A 24,856-nucleotide genomic window follows, 5' to 3' on the forward strand; every position below is an offset into this window, starting at 1 on the left:
AGGCAACCGATGATGTTCCACTGCTATGAATCCACTTAAAGATGACTCAGTCATCTGTGGTGTATTCTTCCAAATCACACTGACTTCCCGCACTCAGTTAGGGATCCTGGGCTGCATTTATCCTTAGCTTAATATGGATATGGAGCACCTGGGCATGGCAACATCAAACACTTGCCTGCCAGACACTAAAATGCCTTCCCTTAAACACAGACATTGTGTCCTCATAGCCAGCCCTGGCCCTTGCCAAGTCCAAAATGCACACACACCATGAAGCCCTCAGGGCACACATCATTGCTAATAAAGAGCACACTTCAGCTTCAGTATATCCTCGCTCCTATACCATTGCTCCCTGCCACATAGTCTAAAGCAACCATGTAGCTTCCAGCGCCTGCTCAATGCCTCGATTTCCCATCAGAAATCACCATTTATAATCAGTATCAGTGGCCTTGGCAAGTGCTCAGGTGAGGGGACGCACAGCGCTGCATCCCTAGCTTGTGATGAGAGCCTTGTCCCCGCAAGACACACAACTGCAGGGTGAGAGAGGCTCAAGGTTGGACGTTCAAGCACCAGGACAATAATGTGGCTGAGAGGGGCTGAACTTTGTTACCTTGAGGTGGCAAGGTGCCCTCATTTAATGGTGAGCTTAGCAATGTACACTCAAAGTCGAAAACACAGGTGGCTGACAGCAGCACACACGGGCTCAGAATCTGGGCTCACAGCATGAAAACCCTGCCGAGACACAAAGAGCACATGGAGTTGCACGACATATGACCCTTTGTCATGTGTGAACATATCTTGTACACGGCGCCTTTACCTTTCAAGAATGCAGACAAGATCAGAGAGCGCCTCTGCCTTAATCTTACATAGCCAAGAATAAACATGACATGACCCTGCAAAGCAAGCGGACGAGGTTCATTCCACAAGCACACTTCACATTAATGTCAAGACATCACTACTGTCAAGAATGGTGTGCAAAAAGGGCACATGCTGTGGTGATATGGAAGCACACTACGTAGACAAGAGGCCCATGATAGCAACATGTGCGCGGTGGGGAGGAGGGACCAGGGTATTACACCTGATTGACAACACAGCTCATCATAAAGAGGCATATATAACAGGAGATGTGAAATGGGTGTGATTCTATTTACATTTGTGTACATTATATACATGTTGTGATCACCCGTGCCACCATTGTGCTCCTAACTCTTTTTAACTTTCCTAACCCTACCGCTATGTCTTGGTGCTTCCCCAACATCCAGCGGAGGTGCTGACTGCTATGCCCTGTCTGTGACGACATTGGAGGGCGTCCTCTGGAGGGCTGAGACCTGGAGGGCCCCAGCCTGCTTTGAGGCAGGTGTACCCTCCTAGGTCCATGGAGCTGGAGGCGATAGGGTCACAGAAAGGGGGGATTTGAATTGGCTGAAAAGTCTCGAAGTCACCTGGTTGGATGGCTCTGGAGTGTCCAGCTGCTGGTCCTCCTCCCTATGGATACCCAAGGGTCCCTGGCTGACTCCTCGAGGAGAAGGGGCAGCTGGAGTGAGATTCTAGGTGCCCCAGCCCCTTCCCGCGTAGTCACTAATGGTTGGCACTGAGGGATACAGTGGTGGAGTGCTGTTCCTGTAGCAGTACAGGACTGATGTCCTGGACCAAAGTTTCCACAACGGACACCATCCTGCCAGTGTTGACCTCAGTGCGTTGGCACACCAGCGCTAACACCTCAGACTGAACGCGGACAAAGTCCTCCATTGCACGTTGCAAGCTGAGGAATGCAGCTGACATCCCTTCCTAATATTCCCTTGACTATTGCTGTAGCTCCAGCTTCATTGATTTCGAACCGAGTCCAAGGGCTGGTCATCTGACTTGGACTCAGCAGAATTGTGGCCTCCAGCAGTCCTCTGAGTGCCTGCAACCTCAGATGTCTTTGCCTCCTCCTGCTGTGGATGCGATTGTGAGCTGTGCTCACCAGATTGTGGACGTGATTGTGAGCTGTGCTCACCAGATTGTGGCCCCAAGCCTGCTCTGGAGCTGTGTCCCACTGAGGCACGTGTCTCTGCACTGGTGGAGGGTGTGGGTGAGTGCTGTAATGGGTCTTCTATTGTGCTCTCCTCTGGTTCCTCATTCAAGGTGTCCTCAGGGCTGGAAATAAGGGCCTGGTTTGTGGGATGCCATCGGGCGTTTTCCAGAGGTATCTATGACAGAAAAGAGAGATAATTAGTGCATGGCAGGCGACTCTAAAGCAGAACAAAGCACTCACAGTATGGTTGTTTGAGGGATGAGCTGGTGCAGTGTCCTCACTTGGCTGTGCACCACCAACCTCACCATCGACATAGGCACGATCGATGTCTTCGCTGGCCAGCCCAGTGGCTTGATTCTCGAAATCTGTGAGGACCTTGATGTCAGGCACTCCACCCCCAGTCTGTGACCTCTCCCTTTTATTGTACGTGAGCTTGTCCTGCATAAATACAGACGGAGTGTGAGCAAGATGCTTGCCAGGGCAATTGACAAGAATGCCTGGCATGTGTGTGCTGAGTGGAGCCATAGATGGGCTGAGGAGGCAGTCTCCAGAGGAGATGAGGCCAGGTGGAGATGTGAGGGTATTATTGAGAGAGTAAGTGGTGACATCCCTTGAGCTGGCAGCGAGCGAGATGCCAGTGAAGGTGTGATGGGCTTGTGCGTGTGAGAGTTGAGAGTGATGAGATGGTTGATTTAGCCTGGCGGAACAGATGAGATCATTCATCCTCTTCCTGCACTGGGTGGCTGACCTCTTCTTTACTGCGTTGGCACTGACCACTGCTGCCACTGGCTCCCAAGCCGGATTAGTCACCTTGCTGGACCTCCTGAGGCCAAAGTGGGGGTAGAGGACATGGCAGAAGGCCTCGGCTGCTTCCATCAGGCGCTCCAGTGAGGTGTCACTGGATTTGGGGGCTGCCGTCTTCTTGGGTTTTTGGGCCATGTTTTCAGTGGAGCAGCCCTGTGCTGCCAACATTGAACAGGCTGCTGCAGCTGCACTTTAAATATGGCGCCCAAGGTGAGGAAGCGGTGAGCTGACAGCAGGTCGGGCGAATGCTGCAGCTGTATAGAACCTTGGTTAGGCCACACTTGGAATATTGCGTGCAAATCTGGTCGCCACATTACCAGAAGGATATGGAGGCGTTGGAGAGGGTGCAGAGGAGGTTTGCCAGGATGCTGCCTGGTCTGGAGGTTATTAGCTATGAGGAGAGGTTAGAGAAACTCGAATTGTTCTCACTAGAGCGACGGAGATTGAGAGACAACTTGATAGAAGTTTACAAAATTATGAGTGGCATGGACAGAGTAGATAGCCAGAAGTTTTTTCCCAGGGTGGAAGAGTCAATTACTAGGGGACATAGATTTAAGGTGAGAGGAGAAAACTATAGAGGAGATGTGCGGGGCAAGTTTTTTTACACAGAGGGTAGTGAGTATCTGGAATTCACTGCCAGAGGAGGTGGTGGAAGCAGGTACGATAGCGGTGTTTAAGAGGCAGCTTGACCAATACATGAATAGGATGGGAATAGAGGGATACGGACTCCGGAAGTGCAAAATGTTTTAGTTGACGGGCAATATGATCGGCGCAGGCTTGGAGGGCCGAAGGGCCTGTTCCTGTGCTGTACTTTTCTTTGTTCTTGTTCTTTGAATCTGAGGGTGCCCACCAGCAATCCAGTGAGTTTTCCGTGTATGCGTAGTTAATATGGCGGGGAGGGGACGATATGGTGCGAAAACCCATAATACCATTTTTCACATCTGTTCCCGCACTTAGTGCAAATGGGGTGGGGGGGGGACAGAGAATCCTGCCCATGGGCTCCACATAGTGCTTCCTTATGTGACATGGCTCAGATCACTAATTTAGCAGAAAAGATATCAGACTTGAATGTTACCCCAGTTCTAAAGCTATAAACATTAATAGGCTAACTCTTTTGGTACTTATTTTAACAACCCTCAAAACTGATATTTAAAATATTGGCACTACTCACAAGGTTTAAGTGTACAACTCTCACAGCCCTAAAATTGTGTGCCAAAAGGGCAGGTACAAGGTTATATCCATTATCCTCCACATTACAGAGGCACAGCCCAAATGCTATACCCATGGGGTAAATGGAAGGCTGCAACAATATATCCCTTAAACACTAATTCCAGGGCAGCATTGGAATAAATAAGAAATACAATTTTGCCAAAATAAGAAAAACAGTCAATATGGTAAAGACATACTCTCAGAAAGGCTTTCAATTCTTCACAAACTTTCCTTCGGCTATTTTCTACTTGCATTTTCTTCTCATAAGAGGAAAGAGAACTGTGAAGAAACATAGCTCTCTTGATAGCACCCTTCTGTTTTTGTCTATCCAGATGCAATTCCACATTAAAATCTGCAAACATACAAAACTCAACATTAGCTTTAAGTATACAGTACAAAACAAGAAAAATTAAGAATATTCAACAAATTAATGGATTGATCAGAGAGAATACTTTAAATGACTTAGACAAATCATGCCTTTGCAATGTCACCTAGGGATTCAGTATTCATTTTAAAAATTGGTGTTTAAGAATACAATTGCAGTTCCTCCAATGGCTTAGTGGATTAAGGCAGGCACTGCCAGATGTATGACCACTACATCTTCAATCTTTTCATCCTTTAAGACATTCCTTAAAACCTACCTCTTTGATCAAGCTTTGGTCATCTGACCTAATATCTCCTTACATTCTCGGTGTCATACTTTGTTTAATACTGCTATATCTTATATCATGCCTTTCACGTAAAGCTGTTCTATAATATTCTCCACAGCTAAGTAAACTGTCAACACTTGCTGTTTAGGCTCACAGCTGAAAAATTACCATTTGTTAAATTCCTGAAACACTAAAATTGCAGAATTTTGTGTGTACACGTGCTACAAAAGCACTATCAACCACTATTAAACTGACTCACTACAGCATAGCGTGGCAAGAGTATCAAACTGAGCCTGCGTATGCAACAGCTGCAGTGCTTTCTTACTAACACTAGATGTCACCATAATACATTCTTGCGCTAATAGAGAATGCAGGAGGCAATTCCTGTGTCAAGCAAAACTCCTCCAAGAGGACAATTGAACAGCCTGTAACTTCAATGGAGTGGCAATCAGAGTCAGATTACCATTTAGCTCCTAGTTACTTACCTGGAAGTGAAGCCACTCCTTTCTCATCCAAGCTTCTGACTCAGGCCCGGTGAGAACAGTGTTGTGCCTGAGGCCTTGTGTTGAGGGCATAAGAGTCGGAGGTAAGGAAGACACCCCCCTCTTTTACAGCACTAGCGGCCATTAAACTTACCTATTTTAAGGTCCAGCCACTTTGAGAAGCCAGGGAGACAGTGGTTAGGACTGGGGAGTGGGCTGATCGGGAGGTCAGGTGGTTGACGGCGGGCTGGTCAGTCAGGGACGGTCAGGCGGTTTGCGATTTATATCATACTTTCAGATGGTTCCCATTGCAGGGCAATTGTCCAACAGAAGTTTGAACTTCCTAGGCAATTGCCTTGCGATCCTTACCTGGGGACTTCTGGGGTGGGGGGGGGGGTGGTAGGGTGGTCTTTGGGATACCCTCCTGTGACCCCAGAGCTTGGAAGTTACAGGCCATTGTTTCAGAGGAGTACCAGGATATGTTAAAAATATCTCCTCCAACCACTCAAAGTAAAATTTACTTTGCACAAAAGCATTAAACGCTTGAGCACAGGATAAACAGGATCAATTAGAATTTCCTTGATCCAACTTATGTTTAAATGAATCTTGGTTTCCACACTGATTTCGCTGTTGGCAACCTATGCCGAAATTTCCTGAGAAACTCATTAGCGTATACCGGTATATGAAAATTGTGTCAAGCGTGCAGGTTATCAACATAAACAAACAAACAAAATAACCAGGACCTAACAAAAGCTCTAAACATGTATCATCTTCATCAAGATTCCACTTGAACTTACTGATGATACAAAAACTAATGTTTGAAGCCATCGAATCCTCATTGTAACAGCTCTAGGCTTGTTCCACCATTCAATTAGATCACTGTTGATCTGTACCTTAACTCCATTTATCCAGCTTAACTCTATATCCCTTAATACCATTACCTAACAAAAAGCTCTTAATGACATTAAGAAATTTTCAATTGACCTAGGCTCAGCATCTTTCTGGGGGAGAGAATTACAGATTTCCCCTAGCCTTTGGGTGACAAAGTGCTTCCTGATGTCACCTCTGAATGGCCTCACTCCAATTTTAAGGTTATGCCCTCTTTTTCTGGACCCCTTCACCAGAGGAAATAGATTATATACCCTACAAAATCCTTCAATTATCTAAAACACCTCAATTAGTTTTCCCCTTATTCTTATATACTCAAGGGAATAGAATCATTAAGCACAGCATGCTCAATGAAATACAATTGTGGAAGCTTTCTTCTTTTCAATGTAACCGATGCTGATGCTGTACAATTAAAGGCACAGAAAATGCAGTGCAGGCCTCAGTAAGGGAAAAACAGTAAAAGAAAAATCACTATAAAGATCAGAAATAGTGACTTTTGCACCTAAAATTTTGGGTATAATTTTACATCCATTCAAAATTGGCTAAACATAGGAAACACACCTTTTGTAACAGGTGTGTAGCTATGTTCAAGAGCTAAGTGAGGACTCAATGGCAAGAACTTGGGAGCAGTGCAAATGATTCATTAAAGCTGCATTTTGGCATAAAATTGTTCTGTGCAAATTTCCTGATACGCAAGTGCAAGTTCTTTCTTTCTCTTCCTTTCCTTACAGGGTAGGTAATCCCCTCAGTCCCTGATCACTGACAGCATTAAGTTTATTTTGGTGACACTGAGCCAGATTTGCATTCCACATTGATACAATACAAGCAAGGTGTAGGTTAAACAGAATCAAATTCTAATTTGTAAATAACATGAGATGCTCCACCAACATAGGGCAACAATTAAATGGCCATTAATTTACCTATCATTATGTGCTCCATTAAAGGACTTCAGGTCTTATGAGACAGCCATTGGCATATAGTATTGTTTTGCCAACCGAGTAAAGAGAGAGCTTGATTGATAGTTCCATCTTATTCTCATTGGATCAGGATGATTAGGTTTATTTGGCTCAGCTTGTGTTCTGGGACACCTAATTAGCTGTAGGCTTAGCTCAGCCCTGAATATAACTGGGTCACCCAGTTCTGAACGATGCCATCTCATGGCTTGGCTTCTCATTGCACTAGCTCCTAAAAGATTGTGCAACCATTACGTGTATTGTGGTCCAGAATATGTAGATAAACTATGGTTTTATTTAAATTGCATGAAACTGCAAAACGTGCATATTTGATAAGATCAAACTCACCCACGTAGTCTGTGACTTTTATTCCAAATGCACTTAAGCAATATGTAACTGTAAAACTGATGAAGGAAGAAGAGGTTATCAGCAACTGTGACAAGCCCATATTTTGAGACATTTTTAAAAAGTTAAAATGAAAGTCAAATACAAGAAAAACATGGACTAAGTGCAGCAGCAATGCTTAAGGTGAAATTCCATCACAGATCTGTAGCACTGTGGTCAAGTTAGCATCAAAAATATTGAGGATATAATTCCCTAATTGTGATGCAAAGCTGTTCAATTTTGAGTACTGGAACATTTACAACTTTACTGTTAAATAGTCTCATCTCCTGAGGGACTTTAATTATCTGCAAGCCGCACTAATACATTGGGAACTGCAAACAGGAAATTAATCTTCTGGTTACAACTAATTTTAACTTCTTTATCTATTGAGAATTTATTCCATTACATTTGATGGGACTTTCTCAAGATGGAGCCCGTGCATAAGGACTCATTTGAAATTCAGAATTGCTTTCATTAACAAAGCGTAGAAATGCAAGTGTTATTTTTATGTTGTCTCTTCATTAGCAGTTTAAACAGAATTCACATGGCAGGTTATTGTATCACTATTGTCCTCAATCTATAAATTGTTTATCAAAGATAGTGAAACTTTTTTCATTTTTTCTACACAATAACAATTTTTAACATTCTTGCATTCAAAGTGAAGGTGTTAGTGCTGAGGACTAGAACACTTTTTATTTAAAACACTCTGGGGCAAAATACAGCAGTGGAAGACCAATATGGGCATTAGCAGACTACCTGCCTGTTAAACGCTCCCAGATGTTCCTGTCCAATGAAGTCAATGGTAGGAAAATCAGGAGGGGTGTATAATGAACAAGACAAATGTGACAATGTTTCTAAGGAATCAGAGAAAGTTAATCAGCATGGTGAGCTGTGAATGGGGACAACTTGAGTGTTTTCTTATGCCACTTTTAGTATAAAACAGAAAAAAAGTCTGTATTCATTTGGCACCTTAACAGATAAAGACGTCCTAACGTGCTTCACAACAATGGATTATTTTTGAAGCACGGTAAGTTGGGTTATGTAAGCTAACATGACATCTGGTTTGTCCTCAGTAAAGTCCGCAAACAGCAAGTAAAATGAATGATGAGTTAATCTGATTTTGGTTGACGGAAAATTTTTTCTCAATTAAATAAAATTTCAACAATGTAATTCACATTAGTTTCCTTGAAAACCAGGTATGAATAAAGTTTCAAATGTGTCTGGAAGATTGTGGTGTATCATCAATAAACAGTTTAAATTATTGCACGGTCAAAATACCTAACAAGATGGTAAAACTAAACATCTTGAATTTCATCGATTCCACTTGCTCGACAAAGCACAAAGTACAATTCAAACTGGCCACTGCAAACAGCAAAATGAGAAACAGAAAGCAGTGACATGGGCTTCAGAATGGCCCTCCCATTACACAGGGCTGAACTTACCAGGATACCATGACATTTTCTTTTAGTGTACAGCTTTTGTTCTCTGCATTCAAGATTGATGGGTTGACTCGTAAAGAAGCATTGACATGAATTACTGGTCTGGCTCTGAAAGTTTGAAACATAAAAAAAAAAACCTCCATTAACAGCTCTGAAGAAGAGTCATACAGACTCGAAATGTTAACTCTGTTTCTCTCTCCACAGATGCTGCCAGACCTGCTGAATTTTTCCAGCATTTTCTGTTTTTATTCCTCCGTTAACAGTGTCCTGTTTAGAGGTTCTGAACTAAATTTATTTTCTGCAGATGTACAAACTTATTACTCGCATCACAACATGCCATTTTAGGGTTTTGTTCAGCTTGATACATTGTGCTGCTCAGCACCATGATTATTTGGCAACCTAGGGCAAAATTTTTCACTTGGCGTGCGGGCACGCGCCCGACATGCTCGAGCATGTGATAACGTCAAGCGAGTGTCCTGACGTCATTGCGCACTCACGTGATATTTCGGTCAGCGGGCACGAGAGTCAGCAGCGTGCCCGCTGACAATTAGGGGGCCTATTAAGGCCATTAATGTATTAATCAACCATGATTTTTCACTGCCTGTCCAATGTTATGGTTGGCAGGCAGGCGAATCAGCCAGGCGGCCTTTGCCTTTTTGAGGAAACCTCATCCAAGGGCAGGATGACGTTTCCGATATTAATTTAAAAAGATGATTGCACAGAATTTTCATCTGGTATGCGTTCTAGTGACTGATTCTGATGCACGGGCATTTTTTCCCGGTTTTTACAATCTTTGTTTTTGGCATTTAAATTCTTCAGCTCCCTGAAGCAGCTCTCGGCCTTCAGGGAGCTTCCCGTGAGTGCTCCCCCGCTGACTTTGGCGATCGCCCTTCTCCTGCCCCTGCCCCAGTGGCGCTGAGCCATTCAGCGTGTCTTTCACGCTGCCTGGCTGTTAATTGGCCAGCCAGCATGAAATCGGGGGCAGTTGGGGGTCCGTTCTCCAGCCAGTCACGGGCCCGCTGAACTAAAAATCCTGTTCCCTAGCTTCCACTCAACTTGATGACAAAATCCTCCCTTTGTTTACTACATTGAGGATGTGAAGGACAATGGAAAACTTTGAAGGCTGAGGGAACATGCTCCCCTTCTCGTTTACATTCATGGAGCTATCAAGGCTTTTTTGGTGCCTTCACAATTATTTTCAATTGCAAAAATTATATCTTATTTGCAGTAAAATTGTCACAAAGGCTATTTTAATGTGACTATATGATCAACTATTCTTTAATTAGGTATCAATGTCAATGTGCTGCCTTGTCATTTGCTCTAAAACTGCAAAAACCTCACTGATACAACCTTTCAAATGTACCAAAACACACAATGAGCTTGCTTTTACAGTAAAGCTTAAATATATGTTAGTTACACTATTCAATCAAAATGGCACTTGCCTTTCAACCACTTTAAATGTCTTAAAAATCAGGATAATCTGCAGAGTGGAATAACTTGCTAACCCCACACTAACAGCGAATCTATTTACTAAGTTTACATCGGGCAGAATTTTGCCCTTGGCTTTCTGGCTCGATGGGGGCGGTCTGGAAGCCGACCGCCACCCACGTTCGGCACCGCACCGCGATTTCATGCTGGTGGGCCAATTAAGGCCCGCCCAGCATGGAACGTGAGCGGCAGCGCTCAGGGCAAGCTTGGGGAGGAGGGCAAGCGGGCCAAGCGCAAACTTCGCACATGCGCACAAGTGAGCGCTTCATAATCTCCCTGAGGCACAAGAGCTGCCTCAGGAAGATGAGGCGCTGTTTAAAAAAAAAATAAAAAATGTCATAAAACATGTCCCATCATATGATTGTCAGGGACACGTTTGTAATTCAAGTCTAAAATTTTTTATTTGATTTTTATTTGCTTTGGGAAACCTCATCCCGCCCGCGGATGAGGTTTTTCTAAAAAGTGCAAAGGTCACTTGGCTTTTTCGCCTGCCTGCCAACCATTAGGTTGGATGGGCAGTGTAAATTTGAATTTAATTACCTCTTTAATGGTCTTAACAGGCCTTTTAATTGCCGGCAGGCACGCTACCGACTCCGGTGCGTGCCCGCTGAATGAAATATCGCGGGACTGCATGATGATGTCGGGACACGTCATTTTACGCTTGGCTGGGTCGGGCGCGCGGCCCCCTGACAAGTTTAATATTCTGCCTATAGGCTTATTATGCATTGGCTAACATCACATGCTGATCTCCCTCAGGAAATCTGCAATTTGGAGTAACACCACTAATAGAAATGTTAACTTAGTATTGGCAAAAGAATTCTGACACGCACTTTATTACAAACAAATCTAGTTAGCAAATCATAATCAATGTAACTTAATTTTAAGCAATTATGCATAAAAACTCTGCGGTGAATCTGGCCAGAAATCTAAATTTCCATTAGCTGTGCTCATCCAATGTTCCTAGTTATGAACTGTATCAGAGCAGAACTGCATTAAAGTAAACAAGATCCAACATATTATTTAGTGATAATAAATTTCTGCCCGCTGCCTTTAACCTGGTTTTCATCTTACTGTACTGCATTCATTACTGCAAGGCACGAGGACACCACGTGTGGTAAACACTGAATATGTCAGCTGAATCTAATTAATGCATTCCTAAAGTGCCATTTAGACCTTTGTAATGTTATTCATGAGCTGAGCAAATCATTTTAATCATGCAATGTAAGCTGCTTTACCTCGTGATTTCTGGGATCACCAGTAAATGTTTTATTTTAGAATTTCCCAGAGCATTCAAATGTTTCACTAATGTGTGTTATATAAAACACAGATCTCTCCTTTACAGAAACAGTTCCTTGAAAGCTTATTTTTATGGAAAATATTTGCAGAAAAATTACTTTAGGTTATGATTTGCATTGTTTCTTTCTTTCCCATGCTTTTGTGCATTTTTAGCAGCAAAGGTCTGTGATGTCTGCAATGGGGAGACTTCTTCCAAAATTATTTGTATCCAATGTCATTAATAAACATTCCCAAGTTGGTAATAAGTAACTGCAGAGTAAATCTCTCTCTATTCTATAACAGTAAAATGGTTCAATTCCAACCTCAAACCAGTGTGATATTTATATGTCCCACATGAGGCAACTATCCTGCCAATTTAATACAATTGGTCCAGAATTATGAGTTTTCATTCAGGAGCTAGGCTAAAACAACCCAAAATCATAATGGATAGATCATTGCTGCTATCTGACCGAGAAATGTATCTCATTTGAACCAGATTGAATGAACAAACAGATTGTTTAACTCACTTCCAATGTTTATGCTATTGTTTAAATATATCCTCAAAACTTACATTGTTAAATTCTTAAAGATCATCCTACTATTCATGAATACCTATAGGGGCTAGTTTTCCTCTGTTTTATGTCAGAGTAATGCTCATTACCTGGTGGCAAAGGGAAAAAGCAAGTAAAGCTCCATGATACTGGAGAATGAGATGAGAAACAGAGTAACTGTGCCTACACGTGCACAATTATAATAATCCCAATGTAATGAGGCAGGACTGATATCACTATAACTTCTGTCTCATTTTACTGAATTCCTGCACAGTGGTGACTCAAATGGAACCATGTCCTTGAATAGGGGGATTTATTACTTTTGCCAACATAATGCAGATATCTGAAAAGGCCCTGGATGCCAAGCAAAAGTGCTTTTCTTCCCTACAGGTGCAGCAAAAGGTTTCTTTTGAATGGAGGCCTTTTAGAAGCTATTTTTGGACACCAGTCACAGAGCCTTGAAGCCAATATTTATTTATGCTGATGTGGGCTTTAGACCTACAGCAGGAGTTTCCTTTCCTCCCCTCCTTCCAGTTGCAAAGCTCTGCCAAAGGGCAGACTGGAGCCGAGGGAATATTGGATATAGGATAATGACAAGCCCAGAAATCGAGGCAGGTGCAGGTTAGAAGGAATACACTTCGAGGTGCCCTTTGCCTGACATGCTGCCTAGAGAGGAAAATCAGGACATACTGTTTGGCATCAGTGAATAGAATGGCAACCACTGTCAATTAAGATGTTACCTATTTTACTCATTTACATGTATAGCATTTGCCAAAGATAACAATAGTACCAGTGGGGTGTGGAATGCACCTGACTTTCGATTTTGGTTCAATACAAACCATTCACAACACTATGGAGCAGATTTTATTTCTGATGTGCCATTGCAAAATTTTATATCTACAATCTGCAGCCCAATCTTATTTAATGACACAGAAGTCATGTTGTGCAATTCTGTAGTGGTGGCAGGGGGAGGAGGAGAGAGAAGTGGAGGATTGCCACTTTTACAGAGGGGGAATGCAAGGGAATATTTCCATTTTCGCACACTGGTTTTTATAATTACTTTAAGTGCATTTAACTCTACATTATATTTAGTCAGATTCTGCAGAAAATAACTTTGTTTTTTTGCTGAAGATTACAAGGAGGGAAGGAAGGGCTAGGCAATCCTGAATAACGTAGTGCTTTAAGGAACAGCAATCCAACCGTAAACTTTAAACTGCTATATAGGGCTCGTTCCAGAATCATTGCTATCACTTTTGAGCATTCCAGCTCCTTATTACATTGCCAGCCTCATGAAAAGTGCTAAGGGACTAAGGATCCTAATGATGGTCACTCCTGAGAATTGAAGAATTTTTTTTGGTTTTGAGAAACATTTTCTGTTGCAATTTCTATTTACTAAATTATATAATCCACAGAAGTGCATGACCCACTAAGTACTAAGCAGGGAGGCACGGACGATGTTTCTATTTGTGGCGTTGCACTTCCTGAGGAAAACTGCTTGTTCAGCTTTTGGATGCAAAAACTGGCTTCCTAGGCAAATGATGTAAGAGTGTATTTTTTTATAAAAAAGATAGCCATCTTTTGCCAATTTCTCCCCCTTCACGTAAAGGCACAGATTCTTGCTGATATACATTGCATGGGTATTAACATCATTCTATTTGGCCACTTTTTTTGTGCGGTAATAAAGAGCAGGAGGCTAATTAAACTTGAAGGGTGTCACAATTAAGCTACATGTTGTTGACTCATGCGTTCATCCCACAGAAGGAAATGAATAACAATTTGAAATGGAGACCCCCTGTAGCCAATTTTGTCAATGCCAAATCAGGGGCAGCATTTTCCGGTTGGCGAATGGGGGTGGGGCCTGCTCGCCGACGCGTTAAATGACGCAGGGTGACATCGTGCTTGCGTCCTGACGTCACCCCGCATCATTTAGATTTTCAGTTCGGTGGGCGTGCAGCTGAGTCGGCTGCGCAGCCGCCGAACTGTCAACGGCCTATTATGGCCATTAAAAATCTAATTAATGAACTTAAGGGGCCTGCCCGTCCAACCTTAAGGTTGGCGGGCAAGCGAGGAGGCCAGGCGGCCTTCGGATAACGCATGAAACCTCATCCACAGGCGGGATGAGGTTTCATGAAAGATTTAAAATTTCATAAAAATTTTTTAATAAAAGTAATGGACATGTCCCAACTAATGTGACAGTTTCACATGAGGGGACATGTCCTTAAATTTTTTTCCATCTTTAATTAGGTTTTTAAAAGTAACACTGATCTCCCTGAGGCAGCACTTTGCCTCAGGGAGATCTGTGCGCTCTTCCATGCGCTTCCGGGCGGACATCACGCTGGGTGGGCCTTAATTGGCCTGCCCATGCAAAATGGTGGCGTGCCCCCAACCGGGGGCGCCAATCGGGAACCCGCCCGTTCCCGCACATTCCCCCCGACGCAGGGAAAATGCTGCCCCGGGGAAACGGAGCCCAATTGTAACTGGCCCCACTGCTGCTGAAAAGCAGCAAACAGCACAAATCGAGATCTGAACCTGGGACCTTCCCATCTGCATGACTTGGTGGTACATCAGGCTTTGTCTTTGCCCACTAGGCTTATGGGGAAGCTTAATACATCTTTCTGACAGGATTTGTTTGATTGTGGTGAGGTAGAAATTCAGAGTCAAAAAGTATGGATTTGTCACATTTAAGGATTGGCTGGGGACTGCCCTGAATTGAACTTCAAAAACAGAAATCCCTGCACTGAGATTTGCAGATACAGAAGTTTGTCACCAGTTATGGTAATCAACTCATGAAGAAAAGTTTCAGGATAAAGCCTCTTCCCCTTACTGTAGATGGTTTGTGTGCGCACGTGCATGTGTGTCAATGCCAAAGCTAATAAAAAGTTAGATGCCTTTTAAACATTTATTAACCTAAAACGGAGCCAGATCACATACTTTAAACTATTTTTTAAAAAGATAACAATAGTTTTAAATCATTTAAAAGCTTTTATTAAACATGTCATAAAATTATACACCCAGTGGCCCAGCTAACAGCAAAAGAGAGGTGAAGAACAAATTTTACAATAAGTCCAACCTAAAGTAAAATTTAAAAAATACGCCAAACTAACCAGTCTGCATTTTAAAACATCATTTGGTACCAGCATTTGGAGTCTTGTCCATTTTGTCCATATTTGAGCTTAAAAGGAAGCAAACTCACAACTCCCTTGTTTTGCCTCTGTGAAGCTAGCCCATCAGCCATCACAACTCAGTTTTCACATGCCGGCTGCAGGACAACAGTTGTTGTGGTGGAGAAGGAGGAAAAGGACAGTTCACAGATAGTGGAAGCTCATCTGCAATTCAGCAGTGCAATTCAGGAAAACTTAGAAGTAGTCAGTTTTCCAGGTTGGCGTACATACAGTACTCTGGCAAACAAGAGAACTCAATACAGGATGTAAAAGAGGGGTGAGAAGTCTCTGACTAAAAAAGCTATTAAAATCAGGAATATTTCCTTTAAAATAAAATACTTAATTTCTAGTTCAGAAATGTACAAAATAAACCTTATTCTGCAGTAGAAAATGATATTACATACCTGTAAACAACTGCTTTGTCAACACCAAAAGCTCCCACAATTAAGTCTAGAAAAATAAAAGTTTTACAAAATGAGCTGCTCATGAAGAAAGATCAACTTCTTACAATAAAGTGTTTTTTTTTATTTTTCCTTCTTGTTGTTTCCATGCTAGCTTTTAAAATGATGTATTGGGCTGTCTTAGTTCATCATATTTTCAACCACAAAAATGCTGACTGGACTACAGCTGGGACAATTTCCTGTGTATCAATATGTGCCTTTTGGCCATTTGTACATCATCTGAGCACCATGGGAGGGAAATTTGCTTTGAATCAGTTGGGAAGATTGAGAAATCACCAACAATAGGAGGCGGCAAAGATTCCCTTCACATTCCCACATAGGGACATAGCAGTGTTCTCACTCCCACACGTATCATACTTCAACTCTGGCAATTAGACAAAGATTTGGTGTACTAGAGTTGCATTAAAATGCTGAATGGGTCTTTTTTGATGCCTTAGGGAATTTATCCAGTGAACATACAGTTCAAGGAGGTTCTCAGTTCAATCAACAGGCTAGACCAATCTCAACAAGCAGCATCAGTAGGGTATTAGCCTCATAGGCCCCAAAATTAGGAAAGGGGAAATTAACCCTCCTGAAACATCTGTATAACAATGGTGAGTCAGGCTCACTTGTAGCTCTCCCTTCCACTTTCTATGGTCAAATAACATCACCAACATTCACTATCAAGGCTTACATGTAAATACCAGCCATTTTTTTAAAGTATCAATATCTGGTAAAAAGCCAATGTTTCCAGACCCACCCACCACTGGGATTGTCCAGTCAGGCTGAAAGTCAATGAACTTTTGGCTGGGCCGCCACAACCCACGTGGTGGGTCCTGCCACAGTGGAGCTGGAAAATCCTACCAATGTCTTTAAGAGGAGCAGGAAAATTGGCAAGGAAAAATAATTGCTGTAGAGTAAATATTTTGGCTTTAAAAGTGCATGCTTTTACTTACAAGGCATTCCTTGAGAGAAAGAAAAGATACCATGACCTGAACACAACACCATGACACAAGGCATACTGGGGTCTTGACTAAGCATAAAATGCTACCTGTGCATCATGCATGACTCCAAGCACATCATACAAATATGCATAATTCAATCCAGATTCCAATGAAGTACTTATCACTATCCTTACAAATAAAAATATAGGAAACATTCTGGTAGAATAGGTTCCTGATCTACGTTCAGAAAGACCAACGCATATGTTCAATAAATAGAAGTAATAGTGTACAAGTCTCGGAATGTATCATGAGATTGAAGATAGGTTGCCTGATTTATGGAGGAGATTGCACAATGTAAAGTACAAACAAAAACATTATTAATAGTCATTTGGTGGTGCAGAACTTGAGTATTGCTGAAAACAGAGACATGTCAAAGCTTTTTGTTTTGCACTCATCAGGACACTTCACAAGAATACCAATATAAGGGGACAATATACCCTTACATTAACTGCCAGTTATTGTTTGAAATTTAAACCAGGCAGTTTGACTGATTGGGCAAGACAATGCCCTGATGAATGAACCAGCAAATAGCTGTCACTTATTTTGTTTAGCTGAAACAAGTAATATGTGTACATGCCCTTTGTCTGCAAAGAACAGGGCCCTGTGCATTAACATATGTAGCTTTCAGTACACACAATTGCATCACACTGCGAACCTGACTGACCATCTTAAATTAGTTGACAGCGTATTTCTTAGCACACTGAGGTTTACTTAGCAAATGTTGTCCAATCGCGGAATCACATCTAATGTTGGACACGGTGTTTCGAGTTTTGCAAGCATGGGCTGGTTGGATACAGTCTGTACTTTGCCTATTGCAACAGCGGAAGGGACATGCTGTTTGATACGGTCCACCAGTCTTTGGGACATTCAGCCTACTTACCTAGCATTACACTGGCACCGAAATTCATATACCAGATTACTCATTTGTGTGATAGGCAGAACATCTCTTCAGCCTGACAGTGGCATCATGTTAGTGGTGAATATCATTAATGTTGCTACTGCATAGTAGCAGCGTGAAACAGTTAACTTCATCTGCTGCTTACATTTTTGCGATACTTTGCCCTTCCAGGGAAATCTGAGGTAGACTGGGCACTTTTCAGGGCTGAAAGTGATAGCCTTGGGCCCGTTCATGAGTTTGCACGATATACAGTGTGAAATGATCTGATCAGGGTAGCCATTATCCCGCAGGATGACTTTGATGCGCCTATTTCTACATCAAACTTGCATGGTGAGCAAATGGCTCGGGCCCTTTTTACAAGGTTGCTGATAAGGCCGATCTTATTGGCCAATCTTTCAGTGCCAGTGTGATGCTAGGTATGCAGGCCTTACGTCCCAAAGACTGGCAGATTGTATCAAGCCATGTCCCCTCTGCTGTTCCCAATGGACAAGGTACAGACCATACCCAACTATCCCGTGCTTGCAAAATTCAAACAGTGTGCGACATCAGATGTGATTCCATGATTGAACATTTGCTGAATAATCCTCAGTGTGCTAAGAATTATGCTGACAACCAATTTAAGGTGGTCAGTTGGGCTCACAGCATGGCAGATGTGTGTGTACTGGAAGCTACAGGTATTAATGCACAGGGCCCTGTTTTTTGCAGACAGAAAGAACACATACACACATTGCACCTGTTTCAGCTAAACAAAATAAGTGGGCAGCCATTCGGTAGTTCATTCCCCAGGGCATTGTCTTGACCAGAGTCAAATTGCCTGGTTTAAATTTCAAACAATGCTTGGCAGTTAACTGTCAGTCACCATTAACTGGTGCATTTTCCATGGCAAAGCCTCTACCAATCAGAGTCCACTTGCCAACCAATCAGCCCTCTCCTCTCATGGTACAAATGTGTTTCCCCTGATATTGGCGTTTCTTGAAAATGGTCCTGATGTGCGCAAGATGAAAAACTTCAACAAAAAGGTCTCTTTTTTCTCAAGTTCTGTACTACCAAAGAACTATTTGTAAAATATTTGATGTATTGTACATTACTGAAATCCCAAGGATGATGTTATTCTCTAATCCCATTAGATTCACGTGTACAACTGATGTACACCTACTTCAGGTAGATAAGGCTGAATAAACAAATGCTGATTGCTTTCAAAGAAAAATTTTATTTAAGGATTTCTAGAATGACACTGAAGCATGCACTACCCAGACAAAACAACACACAAAAATCCAAATCTATTTGAATGGTTAACAATTTAGGATAATTTTAGATTGTCAAACATACCTGGGTATCCATTTGCATCAATATCAACACCACCTTGCATGGCATAACCAAAACTTGCAGGCATTTTGTCTGAGGCCCACTGTCCTTTCAAAGTCTGAGAAGGATGTGGATTTAGACCAGAGAAGTTTCCATTATAAATGTAAACAAGACCTTTATGGTCTTCTCCCGCATAAGGAACTCCTATTGCAATATCTATAAATTAAACATAGTTGAATTAATTTTTAGTTCCATATTTACAAGTTTGTTTCTCAATAATAGATATGTATAGTGTAATTTACTTTCAAATAAATCAGTTTGTAGACAATAAAAAATTCTCTTCTTGATGCTTCATTTCTGCTTAATGCACAGTCTTGTTGTGACTTTGGCACTTTGATTTGACAAGAAAATCTTAATTATATGACCATTTGCAATTTTGAGACAGAAGATGACTGGCTGATCTCAGCCAGAATGGCAGTTGTCATGGTACAAATGGTCTCAGGTTGCAGGACAAAATAAACAGACTACAGCCAGGATTCCCATTCCTGATATCTACCTTAAGACATCAGCTGGAATGTATTTGTGCATGACATCAGTTAAAGATAGATCCTAGGCTGTGAAGACCCCAACAGCTGAATATTCTGTTGGAATTCACACTCTCATCTCATGCATGTTGACTGCCCACTGAGGTGGGGTAGGGGTATTAAAGCATGCTGGCTCATGTGTAATCACATCCCTGCATTAATTATTGCCCTCGAGAGACAGGCAGGCAAAAAAATGTAAGTTTGAAAAAAGAGATTAAGTCATGAAATAGGTCTACAACATCAGTTTGAATTAATTTGAAAAGTATGATAGCATAAACCACTAGAAGATGGAAAAAAAATGACGCGCAAAGTAAAACTAAATATATTGTAAAAGAACACCCACAAACTGGCAAAAATGTCATAAGCAACATCTGTTGTGGGATACTTCAAGATACTAATCAGCTCAAGTATCTCTACTTTTATTGGAACGGAACCAAGCAAAACCAGTCAAGGCAATAAAATGGTGACTGATATGTGGAAACATCAGCATTACTCCAGATGCACTGCTCTGAGCAGTAAACAATTCAGCTGCATTTCATATTGTTCCTATTATGGCAGCAGAATTCCCACTTAGATAGAAAAGCAAAAATTAAAACATTTGACAGTTAAAGACTAACTTCAAAGCAACAGCGCTTCTTTGTTATTAGGCACTCTAGATAATAGTACATTTATTAATGCCGTCATTCTGAACCAAGAGGATAAAGGCCAAAAATTTTTTTTTAATTCCTGCAGGGCTCTGCCCTACCCACCCATGGCTGACTTATTTCACTTCATTCCTCTTCTCAAAGTGTTGACTGTTTGTTGAGGCATACTAAGAAGGTCCCACTTATCACTCTCAAATTGCTATTTAATCAAGACAATTCAATCGCACAGGACATCAGGTCCAACCGCAATCTGTCCTCACATGCACACTTAGCAACTCTCAATAACCAGTAAGATCGAGAGCGCTGGCTGCTTTTGTTTCCTTCTTGATCTATTGATGCTAAAGTAGATTTTAATATTATTCACCACACAATCAGAAATAACTGCGGACTCAAGACACAGTCTTTATTGGTGTTATAGTGATATCAGGTCACTTAGTCATAACCTCCAGGCAGTAGAGTTTGTTTTAGTGGTTAGTTTGTTCCAGGGGTTTTGTGAGTTTTAACCACCACACTGACCAAATGTCACCATTTTGGGACAATTCATGAATTTTCCTTGTTTTTAAAACATCCCTAACAGTCACTGTCAAACCTCAATACAAAGTAAACAAATTACCCTGTACCCATAGTCTGCCGCAATGCTGCCCATTACTCTGTTCTTGAAGTCCAGATTTTTGAGCTGCTATAGGGTGGCAAGTATGAATAGTATTGCATCATAACAATTAACTAGCAATACAAGCTGGGTTCATTCCACCAGCTTTTAAAATAAATAGAATACTGAAAAATGTGTTGCATGCTGCCACAAAATAGTCTATTACAGAATTAGAAATGACCAGAAGGAGAGTAAAATCCCAAAACTTTGCAAAGTTTGTATCTGGATTCAGTGAAGAGAACAGGGTGCACAGTCAGCAACTGAGAACTATATACGGGGCAACATATTCCCCCCTTCTGGTGGTGGTGGGGTTGGGTGGGGGGGGGGGGAGATGGGGGGAGGAGATGTGCGGGAGCGGGCGGGTTCCCAATTGGCAGCGTGCCGCCATTTTACATGGGCGGGCCAATTAAGGCCCGCCCAGCATGACGTCCACTCGGAAGCGCTGTGCACTCCCTGTGCAGGCGGGGATTCCCTGAGCCGGGTGTGTGCTCTTCCATGTATGCGTGTGAGAAAGCGCACAGATCTCCCTGAGGCAAAGTGCCGCCTCAGGGAGATCGCTGGAAGCTTTAAAATTTTTTGGAAGTGTGGGTAAAAAATTCCTGACATGTCCCCTCATGTGACACTGTCACATGAGCTGGGACATGTCAATTTCTTTTATTTCAACATTTTATAAACATTTTAAATCCCTCATGAAACCTCATCCTGCCCGTGGATGAGGTTTCATGTTTTTTTCTAACGGCTGCCTGGCTCCTCGCCTGCCCATCAACCTTAAGATTGGACGGGCAGGTCCATTAATTGGCGTAATTAGTCTTTTAGAGGCCTTAAGTGGCCATTGACAGTTCAGCAGGTGCACAATCAACTCAGCTGTACGCCCGCTGAACTGAAAATCTAAATGACGCGGGGTGAGGCCGGGACACACGCCCAATGTCATCACGTGTCATTTTACAGGTCAGCGAACAGGCCCTGCCCCCCGCTTGCCAACTGGAAGATGCAGCCCATGGACTCTGACACAAGCCAGTCACACTTGGGGACAGCCTTACAGGATGATTTATGTTAAAATTACAGGGAAGCTCTTTTCAAAGCTCTGACACAGAAACAATGGACGATTGGGCTCTTTACGTGCTGTATGATTCTATGCAAACTGATTCTATGCAGAAAACTGTTCTGAATGTCAGAATGTTTCAGAATTAAACTGAGAATCGGAATAGAAAGGGACAAAAGGGAATTAGGGAGGAGGAGGAGCAGAAAGAGAAGGAAACAAGAGGGGGGAGAAGAGAGGAATAAGGGAAAGCAAGTGAAGAGGGCACTCAGTGGAGCACATACCTCTACCATGCTGTGTTAACTCATGTTATTACAATTAAACAGCTCTTCTTTGATGCTTTTCCCTGCCTGGATGATGTGCTGTAACTACAAATATGAAAAAATAAATCTTTTTATTAAGAGCTTCCATATCACTGAGGAAGTTTCAGGCCAATCCCAATCCAACAACCTGCTCTGAAAACTCTGTTCACATTTTGACAGCCGTGACAAATTCCACCACAGCAGCTGAGACAAAATTTTAAAACAATCAGCAACATTCTAAATAAAACAACTCAAGATTCCAAAAAATTTTCCCTATCTCCCAATGTTAACAGATCCTCTTTAAAAAAAAAAAAATTCCAGGATCCAGATCTATACCTTCACCAAAAACTAATCAATTCTTCTTAGGACCATACCCTATCTGTATATCAAGTTTCATTGAAATCTGCAGGGGTAGAAGTTTTTAAAAATTCTCACAAATATACAAGCACTGCTAGGGTAAGAAAAATAATTTAATTTGTATTTTAACTTCGCACAGAGAGTATTTCTGTACTGAGGAACATTTCAGTACCATGAGGTGCAGGTACATGCATGTTTGGTGACAGAGGTTAAGGAGAAGATATGTATGGTCCACCAGTTCATTGGTAATTTGTAATTAACAATGCTTGTGCTTCAAATTTTAATTAACATCTCATTAAGTGATTCCACATTTACCTGCTTTTCTACAGCTGGCAAATCTGTAACTTAAGGCTCATTATCAGTGTTCGCTTCAAGGCCTTCCTGACTTGCCTCTCTTCAAAGACTATAACTCTGCAGTGTATGATTTTGAAATCTTTGAGGCTGTACATTACGACACAACCAGATCGGTCTGAACAGCAGAATCTTTGCTTCAGTACACCACTTCTATTTGTTTTGCTATGAAGCATGTGCGTCTTTTCCTATTTGACAATACTATGGCATTCATGAAAAGAGCCCAAATAGCCATGTGCTCCACAGATGCCAGCCATGCACCCTTAGGAACTTAACTACTCAGGAAATGTACAAGATCCTCTCCTGCTGATGGTTGTTTTCCTTTACAAAACTAATATAATCCTTCATTCCTTGCAAACAAAGCATCAGTAACCTGGAGCAGAGGAGATTGTAGGGGGACATGATTGAGGTGTATAAAATTATGAGGGGCATAGATAGGGTAGACAGGAAGGAATTTTGCCCCCTGGTGGAGGGATCAATAACCAGGGGGCATAGATTTGAGGTAAGGGTCAGGAGGTTTAGAGAGGATGTGAGGAAGAATTTTTTCACCCAGAGGGTGGTGGGAATCTGGAACTCACTGCCTGAAAGGGTGGGAGAGGCAGATACCCTCATAACATTTAAGAAGTATTTGGATGTGCACTTACGATGCCACGGCGTACAAGGTTGTGCCTAGTGCTGGAAAATGGGATTAGAATAGTTAGGTACTTGTTTGACCGGCGCAGACTTGATGGGCCGAAGGATCTTTTGCTGTGCTGTAGACCTCTATGACTCTATTGATAGTGCAGCACTGCTTTGTGAGATGACTGGTCAAGCATGACATGCAAAGTAATTTAAAAAGGAGTCAATTGCAAATAACGTTGTAGTAATTATAGTTTTGACAAACGTAGGACTGTAGCTTTAAGAATAATCCGGTGTTGTAAGATCACATGATCTGTGTAAACCAAGAGTTAGCAGCGTGGGGAACCTCTGGGGGAGTGTTCTTTTTTAGTCATAGAGTTAGATGCACACATGTAGTTGCTGCTGCTATCTTGTAAATAAAGTTCAATGTTTCCGCCAAGAAAAGTTGCCTGGAAAATTAACTCTATAACAAACTTCAATATGCCAAATTGAAGAAAAAAATACAGCAGGAGAGTCATCCTTGTTGTGAAGAAAGTTTGCAGGTTGGATTTTAACAGAAAGTAAAGTAATGGGACCACACACAAGGCCTGGCTTCAAACCTTGGACGAGCCCTTACTTACAGAAGGAAACCGGGGCCAATGAGGACAGAGTGTACAACCTTGTCTTGTACTGCCTTGAGGATAGGAGATAGGAGATTAAGGAGTGGTTTTTACACTGTTAAAGGGATTTGGTAGAGTAGTTACAGAAAATTATTTCCTCTGGTGGAGGCAATTGAGCACAAGAGGCCAGAATCTTAAAATTAGAACCATGCCATTTATTAGGAGGGAAAGCAGGAAGCACCTTTACACATAAAAGTTTGTAGAAATCTGGAAGTCTCTCCCCTGATAGTCTAAGGATGCTTGGACAAGTGGTGCTTTCAAGACCAAGGCTGATAAATGTTTGCTAGACAAAAAGCAGTGATGACAAAAAAAAAAACCGACACCAAAGTAAATGCAACAAAAGCAAACCAAAAGTCAAAAAATATACTGTTTCACATTTGCTATTAATTCAGCTGAGCATAGCTATAAGAAACTGCCAGTCAATGGCCAGGGAGTGAATTTGCACGTGCATCTATTTTAAATGGACTTTCAATAATGCTGCATTTCTGGAACAGAGAACACAGGAGGCAAAATTAGAAACTTCCCCTCCTCTTCTTCCAATGAACATTACTTTCACACCTTTAAAAGGAGGCAGTGCACGCCAGCAGCATGCGCAACAGTGAACCAAGCACAGCCTGGGCAACACAATCCTGCTGCGCAATAGGTTGACAGCCTCCGCCTTGGATTTTCCAATGTCCCAGGCCAGGTGCAAACCAATAGAATATATTC

The 24,856-nt window shown here is 42.1% G+C and overlaps 1 protein-coding gene across 1 annotated transcript in view; it reads right to left on the minus strand.

Annotated features, from left to right (window-relative positions):
- The window catches only part of itgav (integrin, alpha V), a 140,435-nt gene that overhangs the window by 41,422 nt on the left and 74,157 nt on the right, over nt 1-24,856 (minus strand). The window contains exons 13-17 of the mRNA XM_078551907.1: nt 18,970-19,161; nt 15,703-15,748; nt 8,827-8,931; nt 7,349-7,404; nt 4,225-4,379 (exon numbers count right to left, since the gene is read on the minus strand). Of these exons, the coding sequence (XP_078408033.1) occupies nt 4,225-4,379; nt 7,349-7,404; nt 8,827-8,931; nt 15,703-15,748; nt 18,970-19,161 (554 nt within the window). The remainder of the gene's footprint in view (nt 1-4,224; nt 4,380-7,348; nt 7,405-8,826; nt 8,932-15,702; nt 15,749-18,969; nt 19,162-24,856) is intronic.

This window comes from Cetorhinus maximus, chromosome 11 (genome assembly GCF_964194155.1).
Source record: "Cetorhinus maximus chromosome 11, sCetMax3.hap1.1, whole genome shotgun sequence".
NCBI classification, from domain to species: domain Eukaryota; kingdom Metazoa; phylum Chordata; class Chondrichthyes; order Lamniformes; family Cetorhinidae; genus Cetorhinus; species Cetorhinus maximus.